General features: G+C 38.6%; 2 protein-coding genes across 3 annotated transcripts in view; one reads left to right on the top strand and one right to left on the bottom strand.

Moving 5' to 3' along the window:
• Positions 1-141: 141 nt before the first annotated feature.
• On the bottom strand, positions 142-1,230 carry LOC148732768 (uncharacterized). Its single transcript, XM_088757903.1, has one exon. The coding sequence runs from the start codon at positions 1,228-1,230 to the stop codon at positions 142-144; it is 1,089 nt and encodes a 362-aa protein (XP_088614029.1).
• A 2,782-nt stretch (positions 1,231-4,012) lies between these two features.
• LOC111332929 (cytosolic carboxypeptidase 1) overlaps positions 4,013-11,447 on the top strand; it is a 37,143-nt gene continuing 29,708 nt past the window's right edge. The window contains exons 1-6 of one of the 2 annotated variants that reach the window (XM_022938416.2): positions 4,013-4,229; positions 4,325-4,470; positions 4,920-4,987; positions 5,082-5,145; positions 6,233-6,373; positions 7,026-7,157. In XM_022938416.2, the coding sequence (XP_022794151.2) occupies positions 4,207-4,229; positions 4,325-4,470; positions 4,920-4,987; positions 5,082-5,145; positions 6,233-6,373; positions 7,026-7,157 (574 nt within the window). In that variant the 5' untranslated portion in view covers positions 4,013-4,206. The remainder of the gene's footprint in view (positions 4,230-4,324; positions 4,471-4,919; positions 4,988-5,081; positions 5,146-6,232; positions 6,374-7,025; positions 7,158-11,447) is intronic. The other variant, XM_088757318.1, reaches the window with a different exon arrangement.

The following is an 11,447-nucleotide window of genomic DNA, read 5'->3' as shown; positions in this document are numbered from 1 at the left end:
AACGGAATGGCTTTTTCGGTATGTAATGGATGGCAAGAAGAGTACAATAGATACATGTGTTTGTCTGTGGGTTTGGTGTAGAGGTCAGTGGAGATATTACCGTCGATGGTTAAGGAGACACTTACGTCAAGGAAAGCCACATTAGTGTGAGCTGGTGAATTTGATTGTGGGGTGGATATTGTTAAGATAATCGACGAAAATTTTGAGGTTATCTAAACCTTCGGTCCAGACCATAAAGATATCGTCGATGTATCTAAACCAAGGGTACGGTTTACATGGGGCATTTTTCAAAGCGTTAGCTTCGAAAAGACCCAGAAAAAGGTTAGCGAAAGAAGGGGCCATTTTGGTACCCATGGCTGTGCCGTGAGCTTGGAGGTAATGAGCATCATTAAAAGTAAAATTGTTCATGGTAAGAACCATACGAATGAGGTCACAAAGTGTGACGGTAGGAATAGGGGTATTGGAGGAGGTACACAGAAAATGGTCACAGGCATTCATACCTTCGTTATGTGGGATGTTGGTGTAGAGGGATGAAACATCAAGTGTAACTAGTAAAGAATTAGGGGGCAAATTACCAATGTAAAACAGTTTGTTGAGGAAGTCATTGGTGTCTTTGATATAAGATGGTAGTTTGTGAACGAGTGGTTGGAGGTAGTTGTCAACAAACTGGGATATCCGTTCAGTGGGGTGGCTATTGGATGAGACAATAGGGCGTCCTGGATTACCGGGTTTGTGTATTTTGGGTAAGATGTAAAATCGTCCTGGTCTTACGTCAGTCTGTAAGAGGTATTGTTTTGTTGTTTCGTTGATGATTTGGTCGTTATGCATCCTGTTAACATAAAAGGTAACACGTTTTTGTATATCAGCAGTGATGTCGTTTGTCAAGCGTTTATAAAATATAGTGTCAGAAAGTTGTCTGTTGCATTCATCGATGTACCAGGTTGTGTCCATAACAACAATACCAGAACCTTTGTCGGCGGGTTTTATAATTATGTCTTTACGTTCCTTAAGTGAGCGTATGGCTTGTCGTTCTGTAGGAGTGAGATTGTCCCGGAGAGTTTTAGGTTTACAGGTGGTTATTTCAAGTTTAACAGCATTAAGAAAGGTGTCAAGGGCTCGCTCTCGGTCATGTGGGGGGTTCCAAGTGCTTTTGTTGTGGAAAGGGGTGTCATTTTCGTTAGTGTTGGAGTTGTCATAGTTCTCGTTGAAAAAATATTCAGTTAGTCGCATGCGTCTTGAAAAATCGTAAATATCTGCCGAAACTTTCGGCCAGTTGATATGTCGAGTTGTCGGGCAGAATGTAAATCCGCGTGAAAGAACAGATGTCTCGTCGGTAGTAAGGGAAAAACGAGATAGATTAATAACAGAAGAAAGATCTAGGAGGAAGCGAAAAGGCTTAGTTTAGCGGCGACAGCGTTTCTGTTTGGGGCAGCTGGTGGTGGGTGGGTTAGTAGCGTTATAAATGTAATGTGTATTATCAGATGATGTGTCGTTATGGCTAAAGTTAGAGAGGACTTGGTCTTTACCTTTAGAGCTATTGTGGCTAATGAAGCGGCAGATAGGAGCATTCTTTTTGTCACGTCTTTTGGCAAGCAGAGACTCGAGGGACCAGGCCATAGAATTAAGTTTAGCCGAATAAAACAAGAACATATCCGGTGAACAAGAGTCTCGTAAGAGTTCCATGTGGTTTGAAAGTTCCTTGTTGAGTGTGTTGATCTTGTTTTTGCATTCGGTGATAAGTAACTTGAGATGTCGGTAGGCGCATTTCGGTTGAGTATCGTAAAACCAAAACCAAAGTAACTCAACAGCCAAGCAGGAGAAAGGAAGATATTACATGGACAAGGAGCTAATGAGAACTCAAAGCAAAGACAAATGTGGGAAAACGCGAATGGCCCAGTCGATTAGGAAGGCGTGGATGGCTTCTATCATTTTCCGAGTGCAAGTGACTTTTTAATCATGTACATGTAACCCATTTATAAAGCCGTTTGGTCTCATCGTTCATTGCCATCGCTTTATAGGTGTCAATGTTTCTGCAATCGAGTGTATCCATAAACTCACGGCAGCCGTCTTCAATTGTGCAAATCACATGCTTTAGAAAATGAAAAACTCACGAAGAGTCAGTCAATACTCATAAATAGCTTACCGTTTCAAGACAGAAGCTCCAGTTGTAACATACAAGACTTGACTAAAATCTTGTCATAAAAATCCAATAGTTCAAAAGCAATGAACACTGAGACTGGACCTGTAAAAGAGACCCGGTTACCTGTAAGAAAGCAAAACGTTTCATTTTTGCGTGTTCAAATCCATCATCAGTCACAACAAAGTTATACGTACAAAACCGAAATACATGCATATATGCATATATGCGCTTAAAAAGTTGGTAAATCCCCTTATCTTTCCTTCAGTGATAGAAAAAATGAATGAATTACATGTATGCTTTTTGTAATAGGCATTCGGTAAATGTTTTTTCTCCATTACGGTCTGAGGTCTCCTCGAGGTTGGCGCCGTAGCACATGGCGTTACGGTTAACTCAGAGAATTTAGAATTTTAACGTTCCGAGAAAACAGCTTCAAAGAGATCATCATGAACAGTGCAAGTAAAACATGAATTGATCAATAAATTTAACTCGTGTTCTAGTGGGTCCAAATGAAATCAAATGTGTCAAACCGACTTCGCTTCTTATGATTATCTTTCTCGGTTTTTATCGCTCATGTCAGAATTCTCTTCCGCCAAGTCATTAATCACATCACTTAGAACATGATCGAGATTTGAACCCCTTTTGAAAAATGACACTGCAAACCAGAGTGATTTACTTAATCTCTGTAAAGCAATAGCAGCAAATCATATGGGGGTATTATTTGGAAAGGCAGTACTTACCACGACCTGTAGCCTTCAATACCCTGCTTTAGTATGAAACCACTTATGTTCGTCATTTCGGTTTTTCCCAGCATAAGTCATATAATAGATAGCCAATCAGTCGCCACTTATAAAAGATAGCAATCAGATGAGAGCATCTATTTCGTTAGCAAAATCAGTGCGACTGTCACTTGCGTGACTTAGCCCCTCATTTAGTCGTTCTCAGGGTCGACACGAAATTACTCCTCCCTCCTTAGGAAGGAACGACTACGTGACGGGCCCACTATGAGGCTACGTTACTTTAAACTAATAATGTCCCTTCTGTACTTTTTCAATGATGAGTTTTAATAGCAAATTTGAAAGACTATAGACCACATTAATAAACCTCGTGGTTTGCTTACTAAAAGTTTTTCGGAGTCTCCTAGGTGTAGTTTTTCACCTTGAAGTTGCTCATTACCGTCATTCATTCCCATCAGAATTTTTCCCTTGTTAAAATTCGTTTTTCTCCGTGGCCGAAACCTCTATGAGCAAATACAGTTTAATTTTACGGAAGCATACAGCACTGGGTTTACTAGAAACGTGAACAGCAAGAGTGACCACGTGACCTTGTTTTCCCACCATTTTTTCACTTTTGCCGGTTGCGCTTCGCCGTTTGTACGTGAAAGTTACCTGTTTCGCGTTTGTCGTCTAAGTAAGATATCTTCTTCACTTTTTCTCTCACAGAAGAGAAGTTAACTGCCGGAAAAAGGGCACCGAAACTATTCCTTGTTCGTCATACGAGGCTGCCTTCAAACCCATCATGACGTGAAGTCACGCAAAGCTAAAGCAGCAAGATTCACGCTATTTAAGGTGAAAAGTGAAATGGCAAAAGGACGTATGCCGTTTCACGTGAAGGCGGTACTAAATCTCTCTAAAATAGTGAACTTTCCCGCAAGCCTGAAGAGCAATGAACGCATTGAGCCCGCAGTATTCGGTAAATCTTAAACCAATCAGATAACAGTATTTCACGCCGTGAAAACTCAAAATGGCTGTTCTTACCAAGTGTTGGGCTTGTATACTCAACGGAATGATAACAGGAAAACTGCCACCCGAGTAGAGCATACAGATTGTTTTGTTAGTTAAGATATGTTCAAGAGATCAACGGGCACAAGGAAACTTGACTATACACCGCGATATTTTTATTCTTTCGCGTTGAAAGCAGCCATGATACGACAGGGAGTTAGAATCTTTGGATTATGACGTGACGTTTGGTCCATGTTGTTTGTTGTGTTGATGGTATTGTTACTAATCTTCTAGTTGTATCTTACGAAATCGGATGAAAATTATACGAAAGCTCAAGTTGAAAAGACCATGAGCAAGACAAGCTCCAAGGGGTAAGTTTCCACTTTGTGCAACATTCGCTGGGAGTGTTTCCTTTATCCGTACCAGTGTTTGTGTTGTGTAAGCTTCTGGCCGAATTTTATTTTAGGAGCAGTGCGAGGATAGGCACTTTACTAGAGCAACTACAAAAGCTGTGTCTCGCTGGTTCCGAGGCCAAATGTGATCAAGAGAAGCTTGATGTGGAACAGTTGCGTTACCTTACGAATAAAATTCAGCAACTTTTGTCTTCTCAAGGTAACGGTTATTGTCATTTAATTTAACATACTGTTACCAAGCACGGTAAAATGAAATGATAAATTTTCAAAAACCTATTTTTCTCCACTACTAGCCTGCTCTTAGTAAGTTATCCCCTTAAGCTAGATCCCGTTGATGTGCTCAGCAAAAAAGCGAATTATCTTTATGGGGCAGTCATACTGAAAACGAAATATTCAGTTGGATAGCTTCACTGTTAATATAATTAGTAAGATTCTTTTTTCGCACAATCAATCATGCGTTTTTTTGTTGTTGTAAACACTATTTACTGTTTAACCGATGTTTAGTCAAAAAACTTTTACCATTCATGCATTGCAATAATCTGAAACGAGGGAAAACCAAATTCGTGTCAGCTTGGCAACTTTGAGTAAAAAATTGTATCTACACTTTGCGATGAACACGTAAGAACTTTTTACTTAACGCTTTTGCAGAAAAATGTCGGAAGGATCTGACCACAAAATTTAGAGATGGACTGTCAACACTGCTTTTAGTTTTAGAGGTAAACCTCTTTATGTTATATTTTCAATCATAAACATTTCATTTTGTGGATGATGTATAAGTGAAAATTTAGGAAAGTGTTTTGTTTCTTGTAGATGTCAGCAGATACTCAACTCATGCTGAACATTTTGGGTTGTCTGTGTGAACTGTTAACCACAGGTACCTTTTTTTTTAACCCTTTATAATGTAACATCAGTATGCCTATTCTCCTTTATGTCCTCTTTACATTTCCTAAAGTACTGATAGAGAGAATTTGTTTAACAATCAAAAGCTTCTTTAGCTGGTGATTATTGGTCATCCTTAACAGAGTCCCGACAACCTGTATCAAAGGGTCATTTAAAAACTAAGAAATATCTTTCAAGTAAAATTTAATCCATGTTTATATCCCAAAATCTGTTTAGTAATTATGATTGCAATATATGGCATTTTTTATCACTTTTTACAATACTCCTATTCTGTGGAACTTGTGTTAAGCAGTCACCCCGTTATTCCCCGTGGGTGACCACTACAGGTTCAACTGTATTAGGTCGCTGTGTGAAAGTTGTAGAGTTTGACTTGTGCTTAATGACAAGGTTTTAACAATTATTGGCACTGTACAAATGACTTGAGTTTATTCATAGCATTTACTCTACAGAGGAACAGAACAACCTTAAAATTGCAGACAGATCAAAACTAGCCAATCAGGACCCACATACCAAACTCAAGTCTTACAGTTAATAACATTACTGCTAAACTGACTGATCAGTTTACAAGAACAGGACTTACATGTATGACACTCAACTGGCAATAACAACTCTTCACTAATGAGATGACTTCTGGGAACTAAAGGTTTTTCCAAAATATCAATCACCACCAACAATAGTCCTTATCAGAACTATGCTCACTTGGACAATCAGACTACACAATCAAATGTTAGTCCCTGGTTCAAAACATTTATTGTGCTGATATTATTATCAAAGCTAAGTTTGCTTGTAGGGTGATCTGGTGCATTGATTGAAAAGTAAAATCTTAATGATAAATAAAAGCTACTGTTTAAAGAATCTTAGCCCTGTGAGAAGCTGTGGAAATTTATGTTGATTTAGGAGCATGACCCATTATTTACTGAACAATGTACAGTGTACAAGGAAGGTATCAATACACATTTTTAATCTTATCAATTAGCCCCATCTTTTCTTCTTTGCTTTCACATTCTGCCCATTTACAGAACTTTCTCAGAAACTTACACTGTTTTGTTACCTTTAAACAGGTAAAAGGACATCTGTTCTTGCAGCCAAGGGTACTGTGGATATTATTTTGAGAGTGACTGTGAGTGCTAGTAAAGATGCATCTCTTTGTGAAGAGGTTTTGCTGCTCTGCCATGTCATTTTAACAAAAGTAGGACCCAAAGGTGAGTTGTTAGATACATGCAAGTCGACACAAAGTAATATTTTCAGTTAAACAGATATTGCTGGAACTCGGGTGTCAATCATCCCTTAAAATGTAAGCAGTGAGGTCTGTGGGAGGTTAACTGTGATTTACAACCCTGGATTCAGATGTTAACCACAGAAGGGCTTATTTTGAATCACTGTGGATTGGGTGAATAATGTCTCAACGGGTAGGAAAGATTCAGTGTGCAGGGCACTTATTCTGAAGTGCTGTTATCATCATGCATCTTCATGAAAGAGGCCTGGCTTAGAAAATCAAATATCAGTTCTAAACAGGAAATGACGCTCCCTTGGTTACAGACATGAAGTGCCTCTTTTCAAAATATTTTAAGTTCAGTAATTGTTTGAAAAACACCTCTGAGGAAGATTTCAGTGTATTAGGTATGCTGATCTGGAATATAAAATAAGTAATAAGTAATAATTAATCACAAAGCAAACAAGGGGAGCTAGGTTGGAGAATATGAAAAAGGATGGAAATTGGAAACCTGAAAAATTCATGCTTAAAGATATAATTACAATTAAATGTTAAAGCAAATTCTCTGGAATGTTTTTTTTTTTTTTGTTTTCAAATATTCTTTTACTTACTTGTACCTCATACTTTCTGCTTGTTCACAGATCGTAAACTTTGTGTGAAAGCTCGTTTGACCGGTGCTCTCCAAGTCACAATGAATATGGTGAAGAACAATACAACATTCTTTAAGGTTCTACAACCTGCTTTACAAGTCCTTAAACTTTACTCTGCCAATTGTAAGTTATCAAACTGTACATGTTTAACTTTGCCAGATACATTTAGAAATGTGGCTCTCTAAGGAAAAGTTCTTTTCCTTATTGCTTGTTTATGCTTTGTTTTTTTAAAGCAATTATGTTTGCTATGTGCTTCAGGTTGACTGTTCCTGTTTTTGAATTAGCAGCTAATAAAAATAAATAGCACTGGTACCACATTACAAATATACAATGAACATGTATTGTTTTTTTGTTACTTGAAAATGGGCCAAAACACCCTCAGTACTTTCAATAAGATTTGAAATAGGTGGCTACCTCAGTATAGCACCCACTGGAGAGCAACTTGAGTGCGACTTGAGCGTGGTGACCACGACTTGAGCACGGTGAAATATACCCAGTGACTCACAACAGAATACCCGCCGGAGCTCCGGTGGGTGCTGGGTCTTATTGAAACTACTGACCCTTTTCTTGTTTTTTCATGTTATATACAAAGAATGATAGCATGATTTTTATCTAAATCTTAACTCTCTGTTCATGCTCACATGCACTATCAGAAATTGGAGGATTTTATTCTTCACCTGGTTCTTTTTGGTCACCAGTTTCTGTTTCATTCTTTCTTTCATCTTCTGACTCCTCTGAAATCATAAGATAGAGGCTTGATTTACAAATCATTAATATCAATTCATGTTGTCTCCTAAATCTTGACTTTGGCCACTAAGTTGATGTAGCATCCCCCACTACACAAAAAGTTTGACTTAAGATTATGATGGGCCAATAGCCATAGATCATTGCTGTGTCAGGCAGTCACAAATTGTGACTCAGTGACTTACACACTGATTTTTTTGGTGTATGGGGGAGGGTGGGGTGGGGGTGCTTTTAGAAGTACAGTGGAACCTTTATTAAACAGCACAGTTTGAAGCAGTCGGCTGTCAAATTCCCTTATTTGTTTCCCCTTAATTGCTGTAATTTTCGCTCTATTTGATGGTCACCTCTATCAAGTGGTCATGGTCACACCACTTACTGAGTCCAAACTACTGGTTTGTATTGTCCTCTACCTGTTTTGAACAGTCACTTGAAAAAACGGAATCACTCAAAGGAAACCAAGAATAATCTTAAAAGTAAATTTGAATCCATGCTCATCTCCCAAAGTAGATGCTAGCAGTATTATTGAAAGAAGTTTTATATGTTAAGAGGTCAATTGTGGGAAAAATTGTCACCTTTATTTTGTAGATCCTGTTAAGCGGTCAACCAATATTAGGCAGTTACCCCACCATTCTACATGGGTAACTGCTTATACAGTTTCAACTGTACCAATATCTATGGGTTCAGATAATTTTTAGCAATATCTCCTGAAATGCTCAACTAAATGTTAAATATTGGGGGGGGGACGGGGGGTGGAGGTAGTGGACTTACTTTTCCAGATACTTGATGGGGGCTATTTGCAGCTAGGTGAACTGTTACCATGGCAATGGTAATAAGATAACAAGATAAACTTGGTTTTGTGAAATGTAGCTAAAATTATTATTTTTTATTGACTCTTGATTAAAGAGAATTGTAATCATTATTGCTTTGGATGAATTGTTGTTTTTGCTAATTTACTTAATTTATACTGACAAGAATAAATGGTTGATACTGTTGGCTTGAAAAATACAAAGCCCCTGTCACAAATGTGTTAAAAAAAAAAAAGGAAATTGAGAAATACCCATTTTCCCAGTTGAGGTTGGTAGTGATGTTGAAGTTCTATATGCCAACCAGTTTCCAATCTCCTACTTTTAATTTAAAGGTACGTAACAAGGTAGTCAGTTGAATACAAGAAATTATTCACATCATAATTATTCTGACATTATCTGCTGTTGTACCGGCCTTACATGCAGGAGCATAAAGTGAGCTCATGAAAGCTTCGGCAGATTGAACAACTTCTTGGTAATTGCTCTCCTATTGTAAGTCCTGTAAATGTTAGTATGCATGTTTGTTATTCACAAAAGCCCCCCAGGCCTTTCTTTTGCTAATCTAGCTACATCATTATCAGTACATGGAGAAACATTCTTATGTCTGCCTCCTCTTTATGGATATGATGTTCTCCATTTTGTGTCAGTGATATGCCATCACTCACTATTTCAAAGTACCCTGATGGCACCAACTTCTAGCATTAGGTACTCTCTTTGAAATCTCTCACCAATTGCCATTCCATCTATAATGAATGCAATTGATGGTTAAGCAGTATCATGTACATGAATTATTGGTAGAACAACAACTCCTTCTTTAAGGGTACTTTTTTAGCATTCTCTTTGTTGCTTTTCTCAGGGACCCTCTGTGCCAAAGTGCAAGGAACAGAGAACAGTTTGTACTTCAGAATCTCTCTGAGTTTTATATCTCTTGATATTGACTGAAAAAAAGCATTTGAACATTTAGATTTCTGTCCACACTTACTTTTGAAAGATTCTGGTCAGCATATTTCACATTACATGTAGTCTTCTTTGACAAAATTAATTGCAAACATTTTGATGTTCATCTTTGATGATGGCTCCCAAATCCAACTGAATTAGAATGCATATGTTTTCTTACCAATGACCTCATCTCTTCCACTCTCTGGTTTTTAGAATTAAGAAGACCCAAATCTTCTGGCTGCTGCTTTTGGATCGAGCCAACAGTATCCCACACATACATTGTAAGCTCTTTGATTCCCCAAACAACCAGCAAAGTTCTTGTGATCGGGAGCTCTTATCAGAGCTCATTGGCTCCCCAATTGAACAACAATATTTTTTGCAATTGCAAGCTCTTATCAGAGCTCATTGACTTCCCAATCAACTGACAGAACTCTTGTAATAGGGAGCTCTTATCAGAGCTTATTGAATCTCCCAGTCTACCATCAAACTTCTTGCAATTGGGAGCTCTTATCAGAGCTCTTCGACTCCCCAATCAACCTACAAAGTTTTTGTCATCAGGAGCTCTTATTAGAGTTTATTGACTTCTCCAATCTACCATCAAACTTCTCGCTATCAGGAGCTCTAATCAGAGCTCATTGACTGGACCCACATGACCAACAAACGTCTTGCAATCAGAAGCTCTTTTCAGAGCATATTGACTTCATAATTGACCAAAAACCTTCCTGCAATTGGGAACTCTTTTGAGAGCTCATTCACACTCAGATGGACAAACAAAATTCTTATGATTGGGAGCTCTTATCAGAGCTTTTGACTCCCCAGTCAATCAACAAACTTCATGCAATTGAAAGCTCTTATCAGAGCTCACTGACACTCCCAATCAACCAACAAATTTCTTGTAATCTGCTGCTCTTGTCAGAGCTTATTGATGCCCAGATCAACGAGCAAATATCTTGTGATTGGGAGCTTTTATCAGAGCTTGCCAACTCCCTTATTGACTGACAAACTTTTTGTGATCAGGAGCCTTTATCAGGGCTAAAAATTAACTCCAGTGCTTGGTGGCCAGTTGGGCCAGTTAACTTGAATTCTTAGTCGCCCATCCCAAAAAGAAGTAGCCCAGGATTTCCGAAAAGTATGTTCGAAAAGCGAAAACATGTGTTTCGAAACCATCCCGCACGGAAGTCTGGGGGAGAGTCACGTGGCATCCAAAATGGCGCCTTGAATGTGGATCGCTCGTGAAAACACCCGGGTGAAAACGGCTCGGAATTTCCACTTCAAAACTAAAAATTTACTAAAATGGACGATGTTAGAGTCCAGGCAAAAAACGAAGAGAAAGGTAGTCCGATTAAACTACATATTGGGTTTTATTTTTAACTTTGTACTTCTCATAATTTACATTGCATTACAGCTTTTCGAGATTGTACATGTAGTCGCCCATCGGGCGATCAAACTTAAACTTTTAGTCGCCCTAGTCAGTTTTAACTCGCCACTGGCGACCGTGCGACCGTCAATTTTTAGCCCTGCTTTATCAGAGCTCATCGACTCCTCAATCAATCAGCAAATGTCTTTTGATTAGGAGCTTTTTCCGGAGCTCATTGACTCCCCTGTTGACCAACAAATATCTTTTGACTGGGAGTTCTTATCAGAGTTCATTGACTCCTTTACCAATCAACAAACATCTTACGATCAGAAGCTCCTATCAGAGCTCAACCTCTTGGCAGTGCTCATTGATACCCAGATCAACCAATAAATATCTTGTGACTGGGAGCTCTTATCAGAGCTTACCACCTCCCTTATAGACCAACAAACTTGCCATCAGAAGCCCTTATCAGAGCTCATTGACTCTCTCAATCAACCAACAAATTTTATTTAATTGGGAGCTTCCATGAGAGCTCTTTGAAACTTATTTCAAACAACAGATGTCTTATGA

Source organism: Stylophora pistillata, chromosome 4 (genome assembly GCF_964205215.1).
Source record: "Stylophora pistillata chromosome 4, jaStyPist1.2, whole genome shotgun sequence".
NCBI lineage: Eukaryota > Metazoa > Cnidaria > Anthozoa > Scleractinia > Pocilloporidae > Stylophora > Stylophora pistillata.
Note: the sequence above shows the minus strand (reverse complement) of the source record. Positions and strands in the feature narration are given on the sequence as shown.

What these genes read in the sequence shown, in the direction of transcription:
- LOC148732768 (XM_088757903.1), bottom strand. Translation starts at nt 1,230, where the DNA reads ATGCGACTAACTGAATATTTTTTCAACGAGAACTATGACAACTCCAAC.